The 27,500-nt window shown below is 45.7% G+C and overlaps 2 protein-coding genes across 3 annotated transcripts in view; both read left to right on the top strand.

Annotated features, from left to right (window-relative positions):
* xpr1a (xenotropic and polytropic retrovirus receptor 1a) overlaps window positions 1–17,340 on the top strand; it is a 110,193-nt gene extending 92,853 nt beyond the window's left edge. For both annotated transcript variants that reach the window (XM_048252527.1, XM_048252526.1), the window contains 5 exons: window positions 825–1,019; window positions 8,882–9,048; window positions 9,572–9,711; window positions 11,551–11,772; window positions 12,669–17,340. In XM_048252527.1, coding sequence (XP_048108484.1) covers window positions 825–1,019; window positions 8,882–9,048; window positions 9,572–9,711; window positions 11,551–11,772; window positions 12,669–12,726 — 782 coding nt within the window. In that variant the 3' untranslated portion in view covers window positions 12,727–17,340. The remainder of the gene's footprint in view (window positions 1–824; window positions 1,020–8,881; window positions 9,049–9,571; window positions 9,712–11,550; window positions 11,773–12,668) is intronic.
* Window positions 17,341–18,579: 1,239 nt separating this feature from the next.
* sin3b (SIN3 transcription regulator family member B) overlaps window positions 18,580–27,500 on the top strand; it is a 25,021-nt gene continuing 16,100 nt past the window's right edge. Inside the window, 12 exon segments of the mRNA XM_048251613.1 lie at window positions 18,580–19,178; window positions 20,355–20,461; window positions 21,135–21,288; window positions 21,713–22,060; window positions 22,776–22,928; window positions 23,553–23,675; window positions 24,140–24,229; window positions 24,489–24,607; window positions 24,970–25,180; window positions 25,420–25,536; window positions 25,793–26,031; window positions 26,600–26,783. Of these exon segments, the coding sequence (XP_048107570.1) occupies window positions 19,071–19,178; window positions 20,355–20,461; window positions 21,135–21,288; window positions 21,713–22,060; window positions 22,776–22,928; window positions 23,553–23,675; window positions 24,140–24,229; window positions 24,489–24,607; window positions 24,970–25,180; window positions 25,420–25,536; window positions 25,793–26,031; window positions 26,600–26,783 (1,953 nt within the window). The 5' untranslated portion in view covers window positions 18,580–19,070.

The following is a 27,500-nucleotide window of genomic DNA, read 5'->3' as shown; positions in this document are numbered from 1 at the left end:
CGTGTGTGCGTGTGTGTGCGTGTGTGTGTGTGTGTGTGTGTCTGCATGGAGCTAATTGAATGGAAGCGTTTTAGTTTAGTGACCCTCACTCTCATCAGAGGGAACTCAGAGTTAGCGTGAGAGGAAAATGCATCAGATGACTCACACACACACACACACACACACACACACACACTTGCACGTACGCACGCACACACACACATGCACACACACACTAGAGATACCAGCAGTTTTGTAATTGCAAAGAATATTGACCTGTTAGTTATGAGTGGGGGCCACTCAAATTGAATTCAAGCCAGACAGTCTGAACTTACTAAATGTGTAACTAAACTCAGTCTGAACGTACTAGGTGTGTAATAAACTCAGGTGGAGGTGCTTTAGTGTTCCGTGCTCACCACTGATTTGGGCCCCAGTGGTGCTTCTGGTTTGAGGAGCTAATGATGCGGAATGGAGTCCACATTCTGATTAGGTGGGGTGCACAACGTCCACATTCTGATTAGGTGGGGTGCACAACGTCCACATTCTGATTAGGTGGGGTGCACAACGTCCACATTCTGATTAGGTGGGGTGCACAACGTCCACATTCTGATTAGGTGGGGTGCACAACTTCCACATTCTGATTAGGTGGGGTGCACAACGGCCACATTCTGATTAGGTGGGGTGCACAACGGCCACATTCTGATTAGGTGGGGTGCACAACGGGAGCAAAATGGATGTTTCAGGACGGAGCCATCAGCAATGGGGAAAAAAGCATTGTTCACATCTTCCTCGTTATTTACTCTCTTTCTCTCTCTCTCTTGTGTGTGTGCCCTCTGGTCTCCTAGGTGACCGCGTGTGTCATAAGTACTCGTACGGCCTGCGCGCCGTCATCCAGTGTTTGCCCGCCTGGTGTCGCTTCGTGCAGTGCCTGCGCCGTTACCGTGACACCAAGCGAGCCTTCCCTCACCTGGTCAACGCCGGCAAATACTCCACCACCTTCTTCGTCGTCACGTTTGCAGCTCTCTACAAGACCCACAAAGGTAACGCACACACACACACACATACAGACACACACACACACACACACACACACACACACACACACACACACACACACTCACACATACACACACTCTACAAGACCCACAAAGGTAAGGCACGCTTAATGACCTCAGGTGGACAGACACACATGCGCACACGCACACACTCTACAAGACCCACAAAGGTACACACACACACACACACACACACACACACACACACACACACACACACACTCACAAAGGTATGCTTAACTATCTGAGGTAGACAGACACACACACACACACACTGGGGTTATATATATATATATATGGGGTTATATATACATGTATATATACCAGGAGAGGAGAACGGGAATAAACTGTAGAGAAGGGAAGGAGAGAGAGGGAGAGAAAGAGAGGGAGAAGGAGAGAGAGAGAGAGAAGGAGAAGGAGAGAGAGGGAGAGAAAGAGAGGGAGAAGGAGAGAGAGAGAGAGAAGGAGAAGGAGAGAGAGGGAGAGAAAGAGGGAGAGAGAGAGTGAGAAGGAGAGTGAGTGACCTCTCCTCTCCTCCATTAGAGGTCCAGACACATGTGTCTGCCTTCACCGTTAGCTCTGCTGATCTGGCGGATAGTGAGCCGGTGGAGGAGGAAACGTCCCTTTGAACTGCCACCACCGCCGCCTGGCTCGGCTCCCCGCCTTGCTGCCCGCCATATCTGCACTCCCAGTGACCACGGCCGGCAGCCAACATTTCAAAGGAGCCTGCCAAGCTGCCTGTCGGCCTTTATTATTTATATACCTGGACAAGCACACTTATTTATTTATTTTCAGAAATGTCAGCTCTTAATCTTCAAATGGGCCCTTTCTGTCTAAATGTTCCTCCACTTCTTTCAATTATTCATGAAATCATTTTTATCCAGATCAATAAGGTGCTTTAGTGATTCGATTCCCTTCATGTTAACCTGAGTAGTCGAGCTTTTAGTGGCTTTTGGAAATGAGCAAAGACGTTCATACAGAACTCTAGAACTCTATCTGCCAGTTTGTTCTTGCCACACGTGCCCCATGTTCCGGTATGGTAATTCTGTCTCCGTTTTCAATATAGACGTCTTAACATGATCATAGTGTTTTGTCTGTTTTTCTATGGCTCAGCTAACATGAGTTTGTCTTTCAAAATGTTCTAATCGTTCACTTATGCATCCTGTAAACATTTAACATGGTAGTTAAATTGAGTAATTATTAAATAAATGGAGAGAATAGATATCGACTTTGAGCTGTTCTACAAAGCAAGCATGACGCCCACCGTATGCAAGTCTGTCATGTCATTCTCTGCTGATCAGCCCAGAATGAAATGAGTGAGTGCTTCTGTGGGATGGGGTATTTATTAGAATGGATACCTCTGTGGGATGGGGTATTTATTAGAATGGATACCTATGGGAGGGGGTATTTATTAAAATGGATACCTATGGGATGGGGTAGGCTACGTCCCATAATGATAGGGTCACTCAACACAGGGTAGGCTACTACGTAGGGTAGTGGATGGCTTTAGAGGGAGACCTGTTATTATTTGCTATTCATTCAAACTCATTTGTTGTTTTGATGCATTGTAGCCCTACAACAGTTGCATATTAAATTCTTTACTTTAATACAGATATTTCTTGATTCATGTTGAAATGGTTTTGGTTGCATGCCATGCCAGTGAAGGACATATCAATGCATTTGTCATTTCCACAAGCCATCTAGGCTCCGCACTACTGGGCTTTTGTGGTTCGCATCACAGCACAATGAATATGTAGGCAAAAGCCTCCACAGCTGAACACCAATGGATGCCAATTAGCATGTTAGCAAGCTTTTAATAGTCCCATCTGGGCTGTTGGCGGTGTTTGGCAGGTTTGTTGCATTTTAGGTTTGGCAGTGCACTAGACGTAGACCAAAACTCCATTACGCTGGATGCTGGTCTGAAATGTCAACCCCTCTGAGAGATCCCCTGAGGCTCTGACACGAGAGCTCCATTAAATCTGATCAGCTTTACACAGCAGATATCAAAAACGTTCACACACACACACACACACACACACACACACACACACACACACACACACACACAAGACATCAATGTATCTCCTACTGAGTTATAGCAGGTCTGGAGAAGGAATGATATAACATGTAAAAATGTCTGAGTAGAATGTAAAAAAAAATTCTGGACGGAAAGCAAGAACAGGCTGAAGTGTAGATTTTTCCAGTGATGTTGAATCTCTGCGTGAGAAGCCTGGCTAAAGCAGTGGGGATGAAATACTAATGAAGGAGATGAAAGAAGATAAAGACATTGTGGGAGAGACCGGTGAGATGAAAAGTAAAAATAAAGAGAGAGAGAGAGAGAGGAAGAGAGAGAGAGAGAGAGAGAATAAGGCAGGGAGGTTGAGAGGAGAGGAAAGGGGTAAGAGAGAGAGAGAGAGAGAGAGGCAGGGGGGGTGGGAGGAGAGGAAAGGGGTAAGAGAGAGAGAGAGAGAGAGAGAGAGAGAGGCAGGGGGGGTGGGAGGAGAGGAAGAGAGGAAAGAGAGGAAAATGGCTATCCTGCCGGAGTGATGGGTAATTGCTGGCCTGCGGCTAAAACACGCCTGCCGCCCCGTGCTGGGCTGGCCAGGGCTGGAATAGCGATGAGGGGCTCTGGTCTGGCTGGAGATGATTTTATAACTGCTCCCACGCAGGACTTTATAGAGGCACACACACACACACACACACACACACACACACACCCTTTATAGAGGCACAGGCACACACACCTTTTATAAAGGGGAAATGAGCTGTACGATTCACTCAGAGATTAAATGCTCGAGCCACACCCCCTACACCATACACCCTACACCCTGCACCATACACCCTACATGCTACCTGCACCATACACCATACACCCTACACCATACACCCTATACCATACACCCTACACCATACACCCCATACACCATACACCCTACACCATACACCCTACACCCTACACCATACACCCTACACCCTATACCATACACCCTACACCATACACCCCATACACCATACACCCTACACCCTACACCCTACACCATACACCCTGCACCCTACACCATACACCCTACACCCTATACCATACACTCTACACCATACACCCTACACCATACATACACCCTACACCATACACCCTACACCCTATACCATACACCCTACACCCTACACCATACACCCTACACCATGCACCCTACACCCTACACCCTACACCCTATACCATACACCCTACACCATACACCCTACACTATACACCCTACACCATACACCATACACCCTACACCCTATACCATACACCCTACACCCTACACCATACACCCTACACCATACACCCTACACCCTACACCATACACCCTGCACCATACACCCTGCACCCTACACCATACACCCTACACCATACACCCTACACCCCATACACCCTACACCCTACACCATACACCATACACCCTACACCCTACACCCTACACCATACACCCTACACCCTACACCATACATGCTACAACCTACACCCTACACCCTACACCACCATACACCCTACACCATACACCATACACCCTACACCATACATGCTACACCATACACCATACACCATACATGCTACACCCTACACCATACACCCTACACCCTATACCATACACCCTACACCATACACCATACACCCTACACCATACATGCTACACCCTACACCATACACCCTGCACCATACACCATACACCCTGCACCCTACACCTTACATCATACACCCTACACCATACACCCTACACCCTACACCCTACACTCTGCACCTTATGCGCTACACCCTACACCATACACCCTACACCATACGCCCTACACCCTGCACCATACACCCTATACCCTACACCATACACCCTACACCATACACCATACACCATACACCCTGCACCCTACACCCTACACCCTACACCCTGCACCATACACCCCTACACCCTGCTGCTGATGCTCCTGGGCCTCAGAGGGTGGAGGAATTGAGGGAGGAAACAGAGTTGGTGTCCCCTGAAATGGTTTATGGGAGAGTGACTGTCCAAATGTCTGTCTTTTAGAATAGGGGACAGTTTAGCTGCATTCAGGTGTTGCATACAGTGAGGGGGCAGCCGTGGCCTCCTGGTTAGCAGGCTTGTGCAAAATTCCAGAATTGAATTGAAACTGGCTCTTAAATTCCAATTCAATTCTTAAATTTCATTTGCATTTCAATTGAGGTAGCAAACAGGAAGCAGAATTGCAATTCGAATTGTGCACAACCCTGCTGGTTAGGGCTTCGATCCCCAACCAGTAGGAAACATGTGGGCAGGGCAAGTGGTTGGGCGCTGCTCTCCTATGACCACACCCACGGCTGAAGTGCCCTTGAGCACCTAACCCCTCACTGCTCTCGTATATGCCCACATCCACAGCTGCAGTGCCCTTGAGCACCTAACCCCTCACTGCTCTCGTATGCCCACATCCACGGCTGAAGTGCCTTTGAGCAAGGCCCCTATACCCTCACTGCTCTCCTATGCCCACATCCACGGCTGCAGTGCCCTTCACCTCACTGTGTGTTCACTGTGTGCTGAGTGTGTTTCACTAATTCACGGATTGGGATAAATGCAGAGACCAAATTTCCCTCACAGGATCAAAAGAGTATATATACTTACTTATACTTACTTATACATACAGTCATTTGTATTTACATACTCTATTTGCATACCAGAATATAAAATGAGTATAAATGCTTTTGAAGTGCATGAAATGGGTGTTCATGTCTTCAATGACATACATTGTTTTCCATGTGTAAAGTCTCACTCAGACTACCGTCTGTTGTAGCATTGTAGCAAAAGGATATCAGATGTAGCTGTTCTGTGGGCTGTATGTTGTAGCATATCAAAAGGATATCAGATGTAGCTGTTCTGTGGGCTGTATGTTGTAGCATAGCAAAAGGATATCAGATGAAGCTGTTCTGTGGGCTGCTTGTATAGTAGTTCAGAACAGCAGTAGGTGGCAGATATGGAGGTGGTAGTTATGGAGGGCAGAGGTTAATGTGTGATTAATGTGATATTAATAACATATATGCTATACCTGAGCAGAGAGCAGAGGAGAGAGGAAAGGTGTTGTGAGGACATCTCAGACTGCTCACACACACACACACACACACACACACACACACACACACACACACACATGCACACACACATACACACACAGAGTCTGATGCCACAACCTGACAGTCAATTGGATTCTCAGTGAAAAATGACTTCTCTTCTCTTTGTATCTAGTGTGTGTGTGTGTATGTATGTGTGTGTGTATGTATGTGTGTGTGTATGTGTGTGTGTGTGTGTGTGTGTGTGTGTGTGTGTGTGTGTGTGTGTGTGTGTGTGTGTGTGTGTACATGTGTACCACGGTTCCCTCCATTCTTCTCGCTCAGTGCTCCACATCATCGTCCACATCATCTGAAAGCAGCTCAGCGCTCAGTGCTGCTGGAGGTGGGACGGAATCTGTGCCGTTAGCAGAACCCCAAAGTGGCTTATTTTTCGGCGGCGGTGTTTTTCAACCTTTTTTGTGCCACGGCACACTTTTGACACTTAAAATGTCCTACGGCACACTAACATCCTGTGTGAAGAAAAAATAAACATACCATAGCCTTCAAATAATACACAGATATGGCCTTATTATGGCTTCTACGCAAGACCTGCTCAATAAAACAAGCGCCTAGTAGCGCTACTGATGATTCTGTGAATACTGGATATGGGGCCCCCGTTGTACAATGCCTGCATACCACAAATAGTGCAATCATACAATCAATGAGGGCATGTGGTTATAAATTCTTTGATGCAACAGTTGCTTTTCTGGACCAGTGAGTGACATTTGGGTAATTTTCTGCGGCACACCTGATGATCTCTCACGGCACACTAGTGTGCCCCGGCAACAGTGGTTGAAAAACAATGCTGTAGGGAACTCGCTTATGCCAGATGGGCTGACAGAAGCTGCAGCAACTCAAACAGCAAAACAAGAACAACTTGTGTCACTGGTGTTAAATGAGCAACAAAAGGATTTGTGTCTTGGCTTTTGTAGTTAAAAATAATCTTGATCAGGTTCCATGTTTTAGTATGAGCATGAATTGATTGAGGGCAGCTCAACAACACTTTTTATGCCTAGAATAAACAATAAAAATAATAAATAAATAAACAAGCACCAATTTGAGTAGACTGCAGAAATCTGTATAAAGTTCAGTTCTAAGCTGAAGCAGACACTGTGTTTTGGTGTTAGCCTAGCGTGAGGGCCTTTGTGTTAGCGTCTGAATGCACTAGCCCCTGAGTGTGTGTTAGCTTCTGAGTGCGCTAGGCGCTAGCCCCTGAGTGTGTGTTAGCTTCTGAGTGCGCTAGCCCCTGAGTGTGTGTTAGCTTCTGAGTGCGCTAGCCCCTGAGTGTGTGTATGTTAAGGGTGCTGTCACTGTGTGAAGACATTCTCTGGTGATGCCTGTCATGACCTTGCCATGGTGGAAGCTCTGTGTGGTTAGTCGGAGGGTATCGACCGGATATCGGATTCCTGATTCCGCTGTCGCTGGCTGCCATGTTCAATGGAGGACTGGGGCAGCATGGGGCAGCATGGGGCAGGAGAGGAGATGGGGCAGCATGGGGCAGCATGGGGCAGGAGAGGAGACTGGGCAGCATGGGGCAGGAGAGGAGAGGAGACTGGGCAGCATGGGGCAGGATGGGGCAGCATGGGGCAGGACAGGAGACTGGGCAGCATGGGGCAGGAGAGGAGACTGGGCAGCATGGGGCAGCATGGGGCAGGAGAGGAGAGGAGACTGGGCAGCATGGGGCAGCATGGGGCAGGACAGGAGACTGGGCAGCATGGGGCAGGAGAGGAGAGGAGACTGGGCAGCATGGGGCAGCATGGGGCAGGACAGGAGACTGGGCAGCATGGGGCAGCATGGGGCAGGACAGGAGAGGAGACTGGGCAGCCTATGGAGTCGTGCAGGGCCCTAGAGAAGGGAACAGTAACTCATGGCCATGTATTTGTTTGGCGGTGACTGACACATACTGCATTTGACTAGCAGCATTGTGGGTACAAGTTATCAAGAACTATGCTGAATCTATAGGAAAGAAATGTGTTTGGAAAGAAATATATGAAATGATGACTCTGAAACAGCTCTTTTGCTGAAACAGACATTTGTAGACATTCTAGTCATTTGAAATCTAGAGAAACAGATTTATTTAATAAATATATATTTAAAAAAATAATGTTTTCTCCACTTGATCCATTTACAGACATTTGGTAAAGTTTTCACATTTACAAACTAAAAAGAGGTTTGGGTCGGTCTGACCAGTGGTGAAAAGGTTTGAGAATTCTGCATGATGTCTGGAGTCACTATATGCGATGTGTGTGTGTGTGTGTGTGTGTGTGTGTGTGTGTGTGTGTGTGTGTGTGTGTGTGTGACAAGATATGCCTTGTCAGAGCCTAATGGGATAATGGTGTGACATAATCAGAGGGCTTATGGATATTAGTCTATATGATGAGATGTAATGAGCCAGGCCATTGTGTGTGTTCATTGGTGTATGAAGTGCTCTTAGATATCTCAAGGAAATCCTTTGATAACAGGGCCCCCTCTGCTGGAAGAAAGAGGAATGACAGCAGTGTTTTTTCAACTGCAGTCTATTTTCAGCTTTGTCTTCTTCCCTGTTTTCCTTGATAGTGCATCTGCCTCCACTTTAGCATTCTACATACAGTAATTAGCATTTCCTCAAAATGACCAGATTAGGATGTTTAATGGAAAGCCTCCTTTGTATTGGGAATTGTACACATGTTATTCCCTCTTGTCCATCTTTTGACGTCTTTGTGTGTTTTAATCCTTCCAGAGCAGACCCATGATGACGCCGACGTCTTCTTCTACCTGCTCATCGTCTTTTCCACGGTCAGCTCCCTCTACACGCTGATCTGGGACCTGAAGATGGACTGGGGCCTGTTCGACCGCCACGCTGGCGAGAACACCTTCCTCCGGGAGGAGATCGTCTACCCACACAAGGTGAGAGACGCGCTGCTTTACGAGACACGGCTCAGATCGTCTACCCACACAAGGTGAGAGACGCGCTGCTTTACGAGACACGGCTCAGATCGTCTACCCACACAAGGTGAGAGACGCGCTGCTTTACGAGACACGGCTCAGATCGTCTACCCACACAAGGTGAGAGACGCGCTGCTTTACGAGACACGGCTCAGATCGTCTACCCACACAAGGTGAGAGACGCGCTGCTTTACGAGACACGGCTCAGATGTGCACACAGTGAGACTGGGAGAGGGACCGGCTAGAAGATCATACACTTGAAAAGCTTGACGACAACCTCAGTGATGATTCATTGCTAATTACCTGGAATTATGACAGGCCTTCAATAGACAGGTTAATCTAAAGAGGTGTTTTGTGCTAGTTATTTTTTATTTAAATATTGTTGACCTTGTTTTGAGATTCACAGCAGGTTAAAGGCTCAGCGCCTGATTCACAGCAGGTTAAAGGCTCAGCGCCTGTTTTGATGTGCCCTGTGTTCCTATAGGCCTACTACTACTGTGCCATCATAGAGGACGTGATCCTGCGCTTCGCCTGGACTCTGCAGCTGTCTCTGTCCACCATGACGCCCCACCACTCCATCTCCGACATCCTGGCCACCCTGCTGGCCCCTCTGGAGGTCTTCAGGTGAGAAACACACACACACACACACACACAAGAAAAACACTCACAGACCCACACACACTAGGGCTGTCACTTTTGTGAAAAAAAAAAATCCTGTTCGATTTTTGAGACATAAGTGTTCATTTGAATCGATTGTAAAATCGATTTTTCATGTCTAAAGAAGTTTCCATTTTCAACGCCAAATATAGGCCAATCCACAAAAAAGTAACAGGCATTAGGACGAACGTAAAGAGGGCGCTTGTAGACGCAAGCCAGCAATATTTCTGATGATTTATTGGCGTGAAGTTTCGTGCAAAACGACAAACAGGAGTGCTACATTCTGGAAAAACAATAAGCCGAGTATACTGCCATTACATCAGTGACAAACATTACTGCTGGCTTCAACGTATCTGTGTTTACGATTAGAAATATCAATCAAATTTCGCCTGTGTAGAACTCGATTGCACAGTTTGCATAGCCTACCGCTTTGTTCTTCTCCATAGTTTGATATACCAAAACTCCGAAGTACTTCCACATCGAACTCAAGTTATTAGGGCCTATCACAAGTCTCCATTTTTGTCGTTGGCGTTGTCCTCCATTTTTGGCAAAACACAAGCAGCACAGCAGCTGATTAAAACAGCTGTTTCAAAAGCGTAAAATTGGTGGAATTTTTTTTTTTTAGCTTTACGCCAATGCTTACTGCACTTCGAATTCTTTTATATTCTTATATTCTTGTTTGTGAATTTTGTTTAATTCGTTTAAAATTAATAGTGTACATGTTTGGTTAAAATCGATTCCCTATTTTAGTTTTCGAAACTTGTGTTGTTTGGTCCAATCGATTGTGCAATCGATTTTCGAACGTAAAGTGACAGCCCTAACACACACACACACACACATACACTCATAGACCTCACCTAGACCCACACACACAAGATAAACACTCACAGACCCAAACCATACCCTCATAGACCTCACATAGACCCACACACACAGATCCATACTCCTAGACCCAAACCACAACCATACACACAGATCCACACTCACAGACCTCACTTAGAACCACAGACTCACACAAACACACACTCACAGACCTCACTTAGACCCCCCCACACACACACACACACACACACACACACACAGACTCATAGACCTCACCTAGACACATATACACAGATCCACACTCACTAACCTCACTTAGAACCACAGACTCACACTCACACACACACACGCATACACTCCTAGACCTCACATAGACCCACACCCACACAAATCCACACTCACAGATCCCAACCACACCCATACACACAGAACCACATTCAGAGACCTGACCTAGACCCACAAATACAGAACCATATTCACAAACACAGACTCAGACCCACAGACCCCATAAAGTGGGGGTCTGGTGGGCAGCCATGGCCTACTGGTTAGTGCTTCGGCCTTGTAACCGGAGGGTGGCTGGTTCGAACCCCGACCAGTAGGAACGGCTGTAGTGCCTTTGAGCGAGGCAGCTAACCCCTCACTGCTCCCCGAATGCCGCTGTTGTTGCAGGCAGCTCACTGCGCTGGGATTAGTCTGTGCTTCACCTCACTGTGTGTTTCACTAATTCACGGATTGTGAATTGGGATAAATGCAGAGACCAAATTTCCCTCATGGGATCAAAAGAGTATATATACTTATACTAAAGACACAGACTCAGACCCACAGATACAAACCCAGAGTGACCCTCACAGAGAGACCAGCCTGTGAGGAGGCCATCTTTTCTCCCTGGCCCTTAGCAGGGGAAGCAGCCCAGTGATGTTACTGGCTGAACTCATGTTGTTGAGTGACGTATCTAACGGTGTGGTTCTCTGGGCGCTGTGCCAGGCGCTTCGTGTGGAACTTCTTCCGTCTGGAGAACGAGCACCTGAACAACTGTGGTGAGTTCCGTGCGGTGCGGGACATCTCGGTGGCGCCGCTCAACGCCGACGACCAGACGCTGCTGGAGCAGATGATGGACCAGGAGGACGGAGTAAAGAACCGGCAGGGCAAGAAGACTTGGAAGCGCAGCTACAGCCTGTCCCTGCGCCGGCCCCTGCTCTCCTCTCAGTAAGGGTCTCCTCTGTCCACCTCTGTCTGTCTGTCCCTCTTGCTGTCTCTGTCTCTACCCATCTCTCTATCTCTATCTCTGTCTCTATCCCTCTCTCTGTCTCTACCTCTCTCTCTCTCTATCTCTCTCTCTACCCATCTCTCTCTCTCTATCTCTGTCTATCCCTCTCTCCTCCGAGTAAGAGTTTCTTCTATAGTATCTACCCCTCTTTGTCTGTCTCCTCCACTCTGTCTATCTCTGTATTTGTCTCTATCCCTCTGTCTGTCTCTACCTCTCTATCTCTGTCTCTACCTCTCTCTCTCTGTCTCTACCTCTCTCTCTCTCTACCCATCTCTCTATCTCTATCTCTGTCTCTCTCTCTGTCTCTCTCTCTCTCTCTCTCTCTCTACCCATCTCTCTCTCTATCTCTGTCTCTATCCCTCTCTCCTCCCAGTAAGAGTTTCTTCTATAGTATCTACCCCTCTTTGTCTGTCTCTTTGTCCCTCTCTATCTCTGTATTTGTCTCTCTCTCTCCTCCACTCTCTCTTTCTATCTCTCTTCCTCTCTGTCATTCTCTCTTGACTTCTCTGTTCCTCTCTCCATCTGTGTCACTCTCTCCCCTCTCTGTCATTTCCTCTTTCCATTCTCTCTCTATCTCTCTCTTTCTCTTTCTCATTGTCACCCCCTTCTCTCTCTCCCTCTCCTCTCTCTCTCTCTCTCTCTCTCTCCTGCACTCCCACATGGTGTTTATCAGTCAGGCAGCATAAGTCTCTGATGGGCACAGTGGCGGTCAGACAGATTGGGTTTTCTCACTCACACTGAGAATCGCCGCAGCAATCCTGCTTCGGGCTGTCTGAGAACTCAATCATCTTCCTCTTCCTCTTCCCCTTCCTCCATCTTCCCGCTTTTCCCCCAGGTCCAAGAAGGACACCAAGGTTCTCATCGAGGACACGGACGACGAGGCCTTCAGCTGAGCGATGGTCGCTGCTGTAGCCGCCGCCGCTGTTGGAAATACTCATCCTCTCTCTCCTGCACCCCTGACCGGTCCATCACAGAGCTGCCTCATCACACACGACCTCCTCCTGGACTCATAAACACACACACACACACCTATATACATATATACACACACACACACACACACACACACACACACACCTATATACATATATATCTACACACATACACACACACACACACACACACACACACACACACACACGCACACGCACACACACAGACAAATAAACAATCAGATGTTAATACAGAGACACTTTTTTCTCTCTCTTTCTCTCTTTCTCTCTCTCTCTTACTCACACACACACACACACACAAACACTTACATTCATCTACAAATACATCCAGACATGCAATCCTAGGGACAGAGGAGACGGTAGACCATGTGAAGCACAACTCAATGACATTTGGACATATCGGGACAGATTTACTGTCAAATAATACGCCTGCACACACACGTTATTATGACACATGCACACATATTCTCAGACATTATGCACACATACACACACAGGCACTTCTTGGGATTTTTCTCCAAGTATTTTTTAATCAGACTTTTTCAATCATGTTTTATCTCTCTATGTTAGTAATACTTTTGTGTTTGTATATTTATTTGTCATGACATTTTTATTGAAGATGCATAAATCAAAATACAGAAATAACTAAATGACTGTTTACAAACCTTAATTAGGACTTGCAGAGGACGACTGAGTGTCAGTAGGCTTGAGATGTAGGAACAGGTAGCAGGGTAGATCTAATTCAACTCAACTCAGATTGTGTGCAGGTGCCTGTGCATGTAGGCTGATTGTACCTCAGCAGATTATTTTTTTGTTTTTCATATAGCTGCTGGTGTTCCTTGGTGCACTGGTAAGACATGTGCATGTAGCTGCTGGTGTTCCTTGGTGCTCTAGTCAGACGTGTGCATGTAGGAATGATATAAAGACCCGTGAAGTCTCAAACTGCATGGTCACACTGCAGGCGTGGTGAGGTTCTTGTATATATTTTGTTTGTTCTCATTGTCATGCATCAATATCATGTTTAGAATCATATTATATTTTTATTTATTGTTTATGAGGATGGCCGAGTCCGGGACGTCGGTGCATTGAGTGAGAGTGTAAACCTACAGGATTAGTAAGACTTCAGTACCGTGTGCTCTTACGAAGCACAACATTAGGCCCTTTTGAAGCTGTGTGCTCTTACGAAGCACAACATTAGGCCCTTTACATTAGGCCCTTTTGAAGCTGTGTGCTCTTACGAAGCATGTGAAACGGTGAAGATTGTTCAGATATATTGATATGTACTGGGCTTAATGGCAGTGTCCGGTTACAGCCCGCACTGTTAAAGGCTACTCCAAAAGCAATGGAGAGTTTATCATATTGATTATGTCAGTCAAAATTCTCAAAAGGATTTCTGCAGTGACTGGTGCCAATAAATGACTCACTTATATAGATTGACTGTGCTGAAAGTGTACTTTGAATGACAACATTTACAACGGGGCCAATGCTGCATCTATCTAAATCTCTGATGTTTTTCTGCACAGTCAAAGCTCTTCCCCTGGGTACTCTTCCGCTGGTGCTGAGGAAAGAACAGGACGTGGTGTTTACAGTTCCCCATCATCGCCGTGCTTAGCTCTTAGAACGCCACAGCCATTGGCTACCCTGGAAAGCACTTTCCAGTAGGCAAGCTCATAATGGCTCAAGAGGGCATGTGAGGTAAAGCTCATTGGTAATGGTGCTACGCCAATAAAATTGAATTGAGAATGGAATTGAATTGTGGGGACCAATTAGATTGCGTTTACTGTAGCCATGGGCCTTCCTGATGGGATATTGATATGGAACTTTGATGCAATTCTGACACCACTGTGGCGCGGTTGTTTTCCTATTCTGGTTTTTATTCATGGACCCCCCAGGACATCTGAGCATATTGAGTTTGCAACTCTGATAGTGTTCATAATAAGTTGAGCTCATTTGAAACAGTATTTGCTTTGGTACTCGAGTCGAGTGGACAGCATTGCACAGCCGTGTGCCCGCGGTGTAGCGATGGGAGTTACCAGGTTACCAGGTTACAGCGGTTACCAGGTTACAGAGGTTAGTCGTTCTTTCTGCAGTCCTAGTCTTTGGTGCCCCAGAGAGTGGCAGGCTCTGGCTGAATTCTGGTTCAGTTCTGGCTTAGTTCTGGCTTAGTTCTGGGCCGGTTCTGGCTCAGTGTCAGTGGCTCTCTGGAAAGCAGGGGTAGGCTCTCATGTCTCTCCTGGCTTACAACTGCACACCTATCACAGCCTTCTTCTGACTGTGAGTCCAAGCTGAACATGAACCTCAGCCTCAAACAGCTCTGTGTGACAATGTCCAAGCTGAACCTCAGCCTCAAACAGCTCTGTGTGACCATGTGACTCCCATTGATGTTGTGTTGCCCCAGAGCACTGATCTGTGCTTCTCCCACCCTCTTCTCCTTCTCATGGCTTTCCCTCATATAACTGGCCTGCTAATAAACACATCTCTGACAGAAATACACTGCCCTGCTAATAAACACATCTCTGACAGAAATAGGTGCAATTGACATTGTTTCTCATGCATGGCGTCGTTTTTGTAGTCGTTTGCGAGCACAATCTGTACCGGTTGTAACTTTGAGAGCAAGCTGGCTCTAGTTTCTTAGACCTCCTGGCTCTCAGAGGATGAATACATGTTCTCAGTGCTGCATTGTCCGTCCTCCTCTCTCCCTGTTTGTGATGCACGTATCCGCCACCCTGTGCCAAATAGAGTGAAGGCCGTCATGTCATGGAGTCATGGTGATGTCATGTCATGGAGTCTGTGGACCGTTTGTGAAACATGCTTTTATGTTGTGGCTTCCTCACTCATCATTTGTAATGAATCCAGGGGCATCAGAGAAAGGAGATTGTTTGTTTATTTACCACTGTTGTTTGTACAGTAATATCTGTTTTTGTTTTTAATTGGGGATGTATAAAAAAAAACAAGTAATGCACTTAATGGTTCATGCCCTCAAAAAGAGTAGTTCTGAAGATGAAGATTGTGTATGATTGTAATCTGAACCTAGCCAATCCATTTGTTGAGTGGTGTTAAAGGAGTTGTCAGTAACTTCTGACCAATACTATACAAATGGAAAGATTTCAGTAATTGTCTGTACAGTAATCTCCACAATGAGAGCTAGATGGGTGGACATCTTCATTCCTGTTGAAGTCCGATAAGTAACCCCACTAGCTCCACTGGACAGCTCATCTCCACCTCTGCCACCAAAGAACATCCGCTGCCAGTCGGCCTTTATTTACCCTTCTCGCATATAGCTTTTGCATCGTCAAGCCTTCTCTGTCAATGGAGTGCTCTTTACCTTTGGTTGCCTCTGTGAGTGACTAAGACATACCCAAACGCACATACAGTCACACACGCACACAATACACACACACACACACCCACACACACACACACACAGAGTATGTTCTCTCTGTGCACAAACTCCTTCTTTATGAATTGTCCCATAACGGTGAGCACAACCCCATCCCATTCAGTCAGAATGGCATTCATTATTGCTTTGCTAAGTGTCTTGCTTGTATGCTGCTTTTATTTTTGTCATTGTAAATATTTTAATTTATTTTTCCATCGTGTATATAAAGTATGCATCTTATTTGTAATTTTGATTATTTATGTACATGCACATATATTTGTTTTAACAAACAGTATTAAGATGATGGGAGGGGGTGGGTTGTTTTGATCCTGCACTCTTTCTTATATGTAAAACTTTTGAAAATGTGTATTTAAAAAAAAATAAGAGGGAATAACCTTAGTAAATATGGACTGTGGTTGATCTTATCTCGGTGTATCTTTCTAATGATTTTCCAACCCCCTCATCCCAGGGTTTGCATCCAGGAGTAGTGTGTGTGGGGTCTGTGTGTTATTCAGTTGGACTGGGTCTGAGAGAGGGGCTTGTAGTGGGCTCTGGAGGGTCCGGCCCAGCTCTGGGCCACATACGGCTCAGGCCTGGCGTGACATTAATACAGTACAGAAAGCTGTGAAATATGGGGCTGGGTTAATCAACTCTGCTTGATATGAAACCTGTGGAAGTGTCCCTTAATATGTAAACATCAGGGTCGTTTTGTAATTTTGACAGTACAGAAACCAAATGCAAGCCCTGCTGTCATCACATCTTTCTTCATGGGGAGACATGATAACGTGATCGTTGACTTCTACTGCTTGCTAAACAGATGATGTTCAAGTGTGTGACCTTTGCATATTTTCTAACTTCTTGATGTTGTATCCTTTCTTCCTAAAATAAAAGACTGTGACAATGTTTGTAGTTGATACTGTAGTTGTACTTTAGATAATTTAAGTGGACAAAATGAAAATAAAATAGAATCAGATGTCTGTGGTTATGTGTTTTGAAGGTATTTAAAGAGAGAAAATGTCTTACCGATGCCCTTTTAAGGAGTAGTTTGTAAATGTTCAGTGTAATACGTTGTATTCCAATGGGTTTCCCGATGGTCTCATTTGTATTTCTGTGTACACTTTGGTGGTCCTGTCACAACTGGGTTTTATAAACCACGCTTATTTGTAAAATCTTTATTTGGTGTCAGATTCTTTATTTTAGTATCACAAATGGTCCAATGTGTGATTATTATGAAAAAAAATTTTTTTTTTTTTTTTTTTTTTGGGGTCATACAGAGCTCTACTCTAATATGGAGTTTCCAGTAAATAAAGCTGGCCTGCATGTGTAGTGAGAACATGCAGATGATTCAGAATGCAGTGACATGTCTGTTCTTTAATCAGCCGAAGAAGACGCATGACACTCCTTTATCCTTCACTGGCTTCCAATTGCAGCCAGAATTACAGGGGCATCTCAAAACATTAGAATATCATGGAAAAGTTATCTTTTTCAAAGTAATTTATTTCAAGAAGCGAAACTGTCATATAATCTAGATTCATACACATAAAGTGAAATATTTCAGGCCTTTGGTTGTTTTAATGTTGATTAATCTTGATTATGGTTTGTAGCTCCTGGAAATCAAAACTCAAGAATCTCAAATTATTAGAATGAAGAATTTATACTACAGAAATGTCAACTTGAAAAGAACTCAAATCAGCTAATTACAGTAAAGTCAAAACACCGGAAATGGTTTCCTGAGCCTGGAAACCGACCTGGAAGCCTGGTTTGCCTCAGTCTGGTAAGGGTAATGGACGATTTTTCCATGATGTTCTATTTTTTTGAGATGCACCTGTATATTAAAATGTGTCATTCTGGTCTATGACACTTACTGGATCTGCACTTGCTGTCTTCATTCCATGTTCCAGCTCCATATCCCCTCGCACACACTGCAGTCACAGCAGAGATAGCCTACTATTATATATTAACCATCTCTGGTCACACTAAAGACTCTTTCTCTGTGAGTTCTTTTTGGTGGAATGATAACATCATGAGACTGTCGTCTATATGATTTGTGTTAGTTTATGGTTATTGTTCTGGTTATTCAGTTAATTCTCTTTAGTCTATTAAGATTAATCTAACTATGCCTCAATTAAATATAATCAAAACTGCCCTGGTTAATTAGTGCTATATTTTGTATTTAGGTCATGACTTTTATCCAAAACTGTTAGCCTAATTTTAATGTTAATGTAATGTTCATTGATGTTATTGTAAGTCTCTTTGGAGAAAAACGTCTTCTAAGAACCATAAACACAAATAATAGTATGCACGTTTGTGCTTTGGTCTGCTAAATGAGGGGGAATTTATGATGCGTGAAACTTGTGAATCTACACGGAGGTGGGAGTAGCCTACTCTACTGTATTCTGTATGCTGGCCCAGAGAATGTCTAAGACGGGCTCTGGCTGGCCTCAGCAACTGTGGGTGTGTCTTGTGGAGCGGTGAAGTTTAGCCCCGCCTTATTTTGACTGAGATTGCGCACTTGGGTACCTTCACTTCCGGGCGTCAAGACTGCACAGCTGCCGCCGAATTTAAAGAGATAAGGAATAGTTATTTAAAATAACACCTCGTACTGCTGTTGTCTATAACCATTTGTGTTAAGACTGCAAAATCATATACTTTTACATCTGTTAGTGCCTTAGTGGCATAACGAAATTTGCTTGCTATATTACTTGGTGGAGATCTTTTTTCTTTTGCTGGCTAGCGAGCTAGCTAGCCATTCAGTGAGTAAATGATGGAAGCTAGCTTTAGCGATACGTAGCTAGCTTGCCACCCGACGAAGAACTGATTTGTCGACTGCTTTATAGATAAATAAAGCGTCAAAAGAGCCTGGAAAGCAATCGAATACTATATCAGTAGCAACCTACTGAACACAATGGCTAAAATTCAGGCACACAGCAACGCGAAGCAAATAAACCAAATTCAGGACAAAGCCTATGTTGTACAAAAGCAAGTACAACAACAGCACTTTCAAAAACTGAAGGTAAGACAATGAAGAGATAAAAGTAGTATAGCTTTTGCTAGCATGGCTGTGGCTATCTTCCTAAGCGCACACGGAAAAAGAGTGAATGAGTTGTCCGGAGACCTAGCTAAATCAACACAGTCCTTTTTCCAGTAACGTCAGCCCTGTCTCCATAGGAAACACTACCGTTAGGATTAGCTAACAGAATTCCCAAAATGTACCAAACGAGTAGTGGTCGGAACTAGTAAAAACAGAACATAACGTACCGAAAGCCACGATAAGGATTATTTGTTGATAGCTAGCTAGCTGAGTTGGCTATCGTCATTTGCTTTCGGATGTTCCTTGTTCCCTCTTAAGTTCTTCCCTGCTGCTTTGTTTTATCATGTAAAGTTAACGTCGCCAATTTGCTAGAATACACTAGTTTGAAGTTTGTTGAGAAACCTGACTTTTCAAACAAATTCCCCGGGCTACAGCTAACGTTAACTGTCGATGGCTAGCAGTTGAGGAAATCAAGAGTTTTCCCCTTTGCTTTGAGTATGCGATTCTGTTACTAGTTTTGTCTTTGTTAGCTAGCTTTGTTAGCTACTTGTCAGTTTAACTAAGACATAGCTCGTTGTTGCGTCAAGCAACGTCGTTAATTGCCATTGTACTGTCGTGCAAATTGTTTATTTTGACCCGCCACCTCAGCTATTTGTAAACTAATGTCGTAATGAGCCATATTAACTTATTTGTAACCACTGTCTATCAATAGCTGGTTAGCTATATGACTGGTTTGCAGTTCCTCCATTTGTGTACTGTATTTGTGGAGCCAGCTGGCAACTCTTTGCTTTGGTTAGAGAATGTTGTTGACAGTGAGGTCGATTAAAATCACACATAGTACTGCGTTACAAGCAGGGCAAGTGCAAGCAAGGTAGCGTTTCGTTAGCTTGCAGGAAAAATTATGTTGCAGATATCCAGACACGTTATGCTTTCATATAGGGAACGTAGGAACATTCCCTCTGCAAGCTATCCAGCTCGCCATATAGTAAGAGACGGCATACCAGGGTAGTTCTTTCAGAGGTATATTTAAAGCTCTCTGATAATAACGTCAAGATGGAAGTCTCGCACGGGTGTCCAATCATGGGTAGAAATGCATTCATATCCAGTGTTCTGTTCTCCTGTCTGTAATTTCTTTTGACACGTTGTTACACTCCGTAGGTCGAAGATGCCTTGTCATATCTTGATCAAGTCAAAATACGGTTCGGAAATGACCCGGGGATTTATAACAAATTCCTGGATATCATGAAAGAATTCAAGTCTCAAAGGTTAGTCATGATATGCATCACACTGCATGAAAGTGATTACTCTGGCCCCTCTCGAGTGATTCCGAACACCCTGTCTGGAATAAAGATGCTGCCCGATCAGCAGCACAATGGAAGTCTGCGATGAAGTAGAGCCTCTGTGATGAGCCTCCTTAAGCAGTAATCGAAAAATATCATTATTTTGTAATAGCATTGCTTACAGTTACAACTGTTATAAAATAAGCTGGGCCATACCATACGTATGCATTGTTTATGTAAAGTTGCACTGGCAGAAATAATCATATGTGTTCTCAGTTAAGTAAGCCATTATATAAACTGGAGCTTGAGGTTTTGCATATTTCTTGTGTGCATTGAATGTGAAATGCATGATTTAAACCACAGCTAAAGTAAAATGGCATTGATTGATAACCTAAGGTATCAGGCTGCTAGTTACATCAGAACTCAACTCAGTGAACTGACTTACCCTAATTATGTGCTAGATTGACATGTAGACACACCGAATGTTTAATTGAAATTTCATGAGATTGGCCTGTGTTCATTCAGAACATTCTGTAGTTATATTAACCTGATGTCCTACACTAGGAAAGCAGCATTGGTTAATTGACATCGCATGTGTGAGCATGTTTCCTGTGACAGCTCTGACACTGATATTGCCCCTCTGCCCTTGCCTCTACAGCATTGATACCCCGGGAGTAATAAACCGAGTGTCTCAGCTTTTCCACGGACACCCCGATCTGGTGTTGGGATTTAATGCCTTCTTGCCCCCTGGCTACCGAATAGAGATTCCCAAGAATGGCCTGGTGTTCCTGCAGTCCCCTTTTTCTGCACAAGTAGGTTCCCAAACAAACTCACTTCACAGCACTTTTAGCAACAGGCAGCTCCTGTCACTGACAATAAAGTGTGAAGTCATAGTAACCACCATTTTTCTCACAAGCTAGAGTTGATTGTGTGATTATGCCAACTGATGCAGATGCTGTTTTTAATTAATAAAGTACATTTCAAGAAGTTCCCCATTTCAGTCTTCCCTGCTGTCCCAGAACGGCTCCTATAGAACCTTTAGATTAATAAAGTAAATTATATTTGAGTCAGTTATTTGTCAAAGAATATAAATGTACAGTGATTGCTCACCAATGAACAGAGTCTTGGAAAGCTGTGCATCTCATTTCTGCATGAGTGCATTTGAATGCATCAAATGCATGCTCATTTCACATCTGCATCTCTTGTGTTTCTCATTTGACATCCGTTCCTTCCCAGAATGCAGCGGGGCAGAGTAAGGCTGTGGTGGGCACAACGGCGCCTGTCCGTTCATCTGCGTCCACGGCGACGGAAGGCGGCCCCGCGCCGAGCGAGTCCATGGCGTCGCCCGAGAGCATATCCTCCTCCTCTGCCTCAGGGGCGGGGCCAGAGTCCTCCTCCAGACTCTCCCTGCCCCTCCCCAGCCGAGAGAGCCACGCCCAGCCCTCGGCTGGCTCCTCCCCCGCCTCCGAGCCCAGCCCCGTGGAGTTTGACAGTGCCATCAGCTACGTCAACAAGATCAAGAACCGCTTCCTGGACCACCCCGAGACCTACAGGTCCTTTCTGGAGATACTGCACACTTACCAGGTTCGGGCCATAGCCAGTCCAGTTTACTTTGCCGTGTAGGCTATGCATCCAAAGTACTGTGAAACCAGAGATGGTAAAACCCTGCCATGCCAAACTGCGACTTTTCTAGTCTCCTGTGCTTTTTTACTGCGTACTTCCATGACCTCTTTTTGTGTGTGTTGGTTAAAGTGTTAGTGAGATGTTAAAGTAAGATGTAAATGTTTTGTCATATTGAGGTGAGCTGTGACGCATGTAGTCTACAGTATGAAAACACGTTGTACTTTTACATGTTGCAGGTAGAACAGTTGGGTAGTATAGCTAACGGAATTGAGCCCTCTGGGGTCGTGTGACTATCCATGATTGTGTTAATTTCCCATGTTGGTCCACTGAGTGCCTATCCATGAATATGTTGGTTAATTTCCCATGTTGGTCCAGTGACAACCATGAGTGTGTTGGTTAATTTCCCATGTTGGTCCAGTGATTGACTATCCATGAATGTGTTGGTTAGTTTCCCATGTTGGTCCACTGAGTGACTATCCATGAGTGTGTTGGTTAATTTCCCATGTTGGTCCAGTGAGTGACTCTATGAGTGTGTTGGTTAATTCCCCATGTTGGTCCAGTGACTATCCATGAATGTGTTGGTTAATTCCCCATGTTGGTCCATTGACTATCCATGAGTGTGTTGGTTAATTGCCCATGTTGTGTGTTGGTTAATTGCCCATGTTGTGTGTTTTAGAAGGAGCAGCTGGAGATCAAGGAGAGCAGGGCCCGCGGCAGCGCTGGGATGACCGAGGACGAGGTCTTCTCCAAGGTGGCCAGCCTCTTCAAAGGACAGGAGGACCTCCTGGCAGAGTTCGGACAGTTCTTGCCAGACGCCAAGAGATCCCTGGTTAGAACATTTCCACATTTGTTAAAAAAAAAAAATCAGTTGACCATCTGTGTTTTGGTGAGGTGGCAAGGGACTGGCTAGATGTGGTTTGGTGAGGTGGTGTGGGATTGGCTAGATTGGGGGTAACTGTGAATCTGTATCTCACAAGTGTCCACTTGTTCCTTTTTTTTATAAACATTGCATTACAAAATACCATTTAGGCATGTGTGGTGATAATGTTGCATTGGGGGATTCATCTCTAGGGCATGTGTGGTGATCATGTTGCATTGGGGGATTCATCTCTAGGGCATGTGTGGTGATCATGTTGCATTGGGGGATTCATCTCTAGGGCATGTGTGGTGATATTGTTGCATTGGGGGATTCATCTCTAGGGCATGTGTGGTGATAATGTTGCATTGGGGGATTCATCTCTAGGGCATGTGTGGTGATAATGTTGCATTGGGGGATTCATCTCTAGGGCATGTGTGGTGATAATGATGCATTGGGGGATTCATCTCTAGGGCATGTGTGGTGATAATGTTGCATTGGGGGATTCATCTCTAGGGCATGTGTGGTGATAATGTTGCATTGGGGGATTCATCTCTAGGGCATGTGTGGTGATAATGTTGCATTGGTACGTTGCAGTTTACCAGCAGCTCCCTTACGGGAAAAGACCACCTTAAAAAGGCGGAGGAAGAGGACCTGAGCAAGCAGAGCAAGAAGAGACCCAGGCCCATGCTGCTCCCGCACATGACACCCCTGCTGAAGGTAGCTGCTAACGCCGAGCTACACCGACAAGCCAGGGTACAGGCCGCTAGCACCCATGTACAGACTGCTAGCGTCCGGCTAACTAGCTACGCACCCAATCAGACAGACCAGGCTACTGGCGTCTAGCGTCCGGCTAACTAGCTACGCACCCACTCAGACAGACCAGGCTACTGGCGTGTAGCGCTCCGGCTAACTAGCAGACAGATCAGGCTACAGGCTGCTAGCACTCAGCTAGTTAGCTAGCTACACACCCACAAAGACGGGCTACAGACCATGAAGTCCAGGCTACAGGCTACAGACCGCTAGTGCCCAGCTAGCTAGCTACACATACAGACAGATCATGCTGCAGACCGCTAGTGCCCAGCTAGCTAGCTACATACCCACACAGACAGTCCAAACTGGAGGCCGTATATGACAAGCCAGAGGCATGAAGGGATGCTTTTCTTTCTTTTTGTTCTCTACAGAAAAAGATGAAATATTCCTGTGCAAAAGACCAATCGTTTGCTTCAGTCGGGAAGCATGGGGTTCTGCGAGAGTTCTCGTTCTTTGATAAGGTGGGTTGAGTGGTGTAAGCTGGTGTGGAATGCTGAGAGGCTGGCTGTGTGTGTGTGTGTGTGTGTGAAAGTGACTGACTGACTTGTTGTGGTGTGTGTATCCTGTGCATTATTGTGTGTGTGTGTGTGTGAGAAAGTGACTGACTGACTTGTTGTGGTGTGTGTATCCCCCCTCAGGTGTGTCGACTCTTAAATGTCAGGGTTTGTGTGTGTGTGTGTGCGCGTGTGTGACTTACTCTGGTGTGTGTATGCCCCTCAGGTGCGGCGTCTCTTTAAGAGTCAGGAGGTCTATGAGAACTTCCTGCGCTGCATCGCACTCTTCAACCAGGAGGTGGTCTCTGCCGCCGAGCTTCTCCAGCTGGTCAGCCCCTTCTTGGGGTAGGTTGCTTCATGAAGGGCCTGTGTCTGACCTGGAGGTTACCATGTTGGAACCGTATCCAAACAAACACTGACATCTACAAAGAATATTTTTATGTGTCTGATTTCATATAATCCCCCAGTGTTTGTTTGTTTGATGTATGCTGGCGCCAGATCTGCACACCCACATGTGCACATTAAATAGGGCTTATTCTGCATTACTCCCACACTTCACGGTCTACATGGCTACACACACACACACACGCGCACACACGCATATAAACACACACATATTTGTCTGTTTATGTATTAAGTTGCAGAATTAAGATTAAGAATTCTCCTCATTGGCCCAGTTTAACTGCTTCCCTGCTCCCCCTCGGCAGGAAGTTCCCAGAGCTCTACACCCAGTTCAAGTCCTTCCTGGGTGAGAAGGAGCTGTCCCACGCCACGTCGGGTCTCGCTGACCGCTACATGGAGGGCGGGGGCCGAGAGGTGGACTACGCGTCCTGCAAGCGCCTGGGGTCCAGCTACAGGGCCCTGCCCAAGACCTACCAGCAGCCCAAGTGCAGCGGACGCACCGCCATCTGCAAAGAGGTGCGACACACACACACACACGGCCCTGCCCAAGACCTACCAGCAGCAACTTTTCCACGGTATTCTACTTTTCTGAGATGTACCTGTATATTTAATAGTGCAAAACAACACGGTCGGGTGACAGAGGACACATGGTTAAACTTTTGACAGTCTGTTTTCACCAAGTGTAACGTCACTTCCAGTACCAGACAAATGGCCGTGGTGTAAAGGTGTTTCTGTGCCTGATTGGTTTACCGCAGGTGCTGAATGACACCTGGGTGTCCTTCCCCTCCTGGTCGGAGGACTCCACGTTTGTCAGCTCCAAGAAGACCCCCTACGAGGAGCAGCTTCATCGCTGTGAGGACGAGCGGTTTGAGGTCAGCCAAAGTCCTTATTAAAGTCTCCCCACTCGGGGGGCCATCTTGGTAACGCACTTTTGGCAGTTTGGCTGTTTTCCTGTTCAAGTGAATGGGGAGCCATACATAGTGGCGGTCATATTGACATAAAAAGTACATCAGACGAATCTGTGTTTAAATATGAATTGAGCGATGTTAATATCTCCCCTCTCTCCTCTTCCTCTCTCCTCTCCTTCTCCTTCTCCTTCTCCTTCTCCCTCTCCTCTCGTCCTCCCAGCTGGACGTGGTGCTGGAGACTAACCTGGCCACCATCCGCGTCCTGGAGAGTGTGCAGAAGAAGCTGGCGCGCATGTCGCCCGAGGACCAGGAGCGCTTCCGGCTGGACGACTGCCTGGGCGGTACCTCCGAGGTCATCCAGCGCCGCGCCGTCTACCGTATCTACGGCGACAAGGCGCCCGAGATCATCGAGGGGTTGAAGAGGAGTCCAGCCACCGCTGTGCCTGTGGTGCTGAAGAGGTCAGAGGACACACACACACACACACACACAAACAAATATCTAGATGATTTCTCCTCTTCTCTCTAACCCACACACACACACACACACACGCACAAACAAATATCTAAATGATTTCCATGGAGCGCTGGATCATTAATACAGGTGTGTGTTGAGGTCATGTAAACCTCAAGTGGTATTGGGTGGAACACTGGTCATGACATTACTCTGGACCTGAGCTTACAGTCTCCAACCTGATCAAACCCATGGGCAGTGACGGTCATAGAGTTGATCTAGAACAACCACTATTTCTTAATATTTCTGTAATTAATGTCTGTCGTAAATGTGTGTGCGCATATGCAAAATGTGTGTATGTATGTATGTGCTGTGTGTGTGTGTGTGCACTAAATAAGTGTGTGTGTGTTTGTGCTAAATGTGTGTGTGTGTGCGCTAAATAAGTGTGTGGGTGCTAAATGTGTGTGTGTGTGCGCTAAGTGTGTGTGTGCTAAATATGTGTGTGTGGTAAATGTATTTGTGTGTGTGTGTGTGTGTGTGTGTTGTGTGTGTGTGTGTGTGTGTGTGTGTGTGTAGACTGAAAGCGAAGGAGGATGAGTGGCGCGAGGCCCAGCAGGGCTTTAACAAGATCTGGCGCGAGCAGTACGAGAAGGCCTACCTCAAATCGCTGGACCACCAGGGGGTCAACTTCAAGCAGAACGACATGAAGGCCCTGCGCTCCAAAAGCCTGCTCAATGAGATCGAGACCATCTATGATGAGGTGAGGACACACACACACACACACTTTACAACCCCCCTCAGGCTATTTTCAGAATTTTAGGGTGTTTCTCAAGTTATTCTTTGGTGATAAGAGCTTTTGTGAGTGGAACCTAAAACATATCTCTGTTACATCTGTCGTGCATTAGTTACATGTTTAACTCAGTCATGTGATTTTTGTTCACATGAATTATGGGCCGAGTCAATGTGTGCAGGACAGTGTTTTTCAACCTTTTTTGAGCCACAGTACATGGCACACCACCAACCAAAAATGTGACAAAAGTACACACTGTAGCCTAATACAGCAAAAATAATGACCATTTTTGTCTCTCTGTTTGTTTACAGTTCAGCTCAGAGTCTGCATTTTTTTTTACTTTTAGATAGATAGATAGACCATCTATCTAATATTTTCAAGTAGGTCTACATCTTTTACATCTTTTCACCGATAGATATCAGAAAGCTAGATACCGCATTGTCCGTTGTTCTATTAAGCGGTATAGGCTACGTGAACGCGGCTGTCATATTTACTTTTTATGGGCAAGCCGACAATCAGACACACCTGTGTGATGTCCAATCAGACACACCTGTGTGATGTCCAATCAGACACACCTGTGTGATGTCCAATCAGACACACCTGTGTGATGTCCAATCAGAGACATGGAGTGTGAAGTGTATTTATTTACTTAGCAAGTCACTACATTGCAGGCATAGATGCTCAACA

Source organism: Alosa alosa, chromosome 9, assembly GCF_017589495.1.
Source record: "Alosa alosa isolate M-15738 ecotype Scorff River chromosome 9, AALO_Geno_1.1, whole genome shotgun sequence".
In the NCBI taxonomy this organism is placed as follows: Eukaryota; Metazoa; Chordata; class Actinopteri; order Clupeiformes; family Clupeidae; genus Alosa; species Alosa alosa.
Note: the sequence above shows the minus strand (reverse complement) of the source record. Positions and strands in the feature narration are given on the sequence as shown.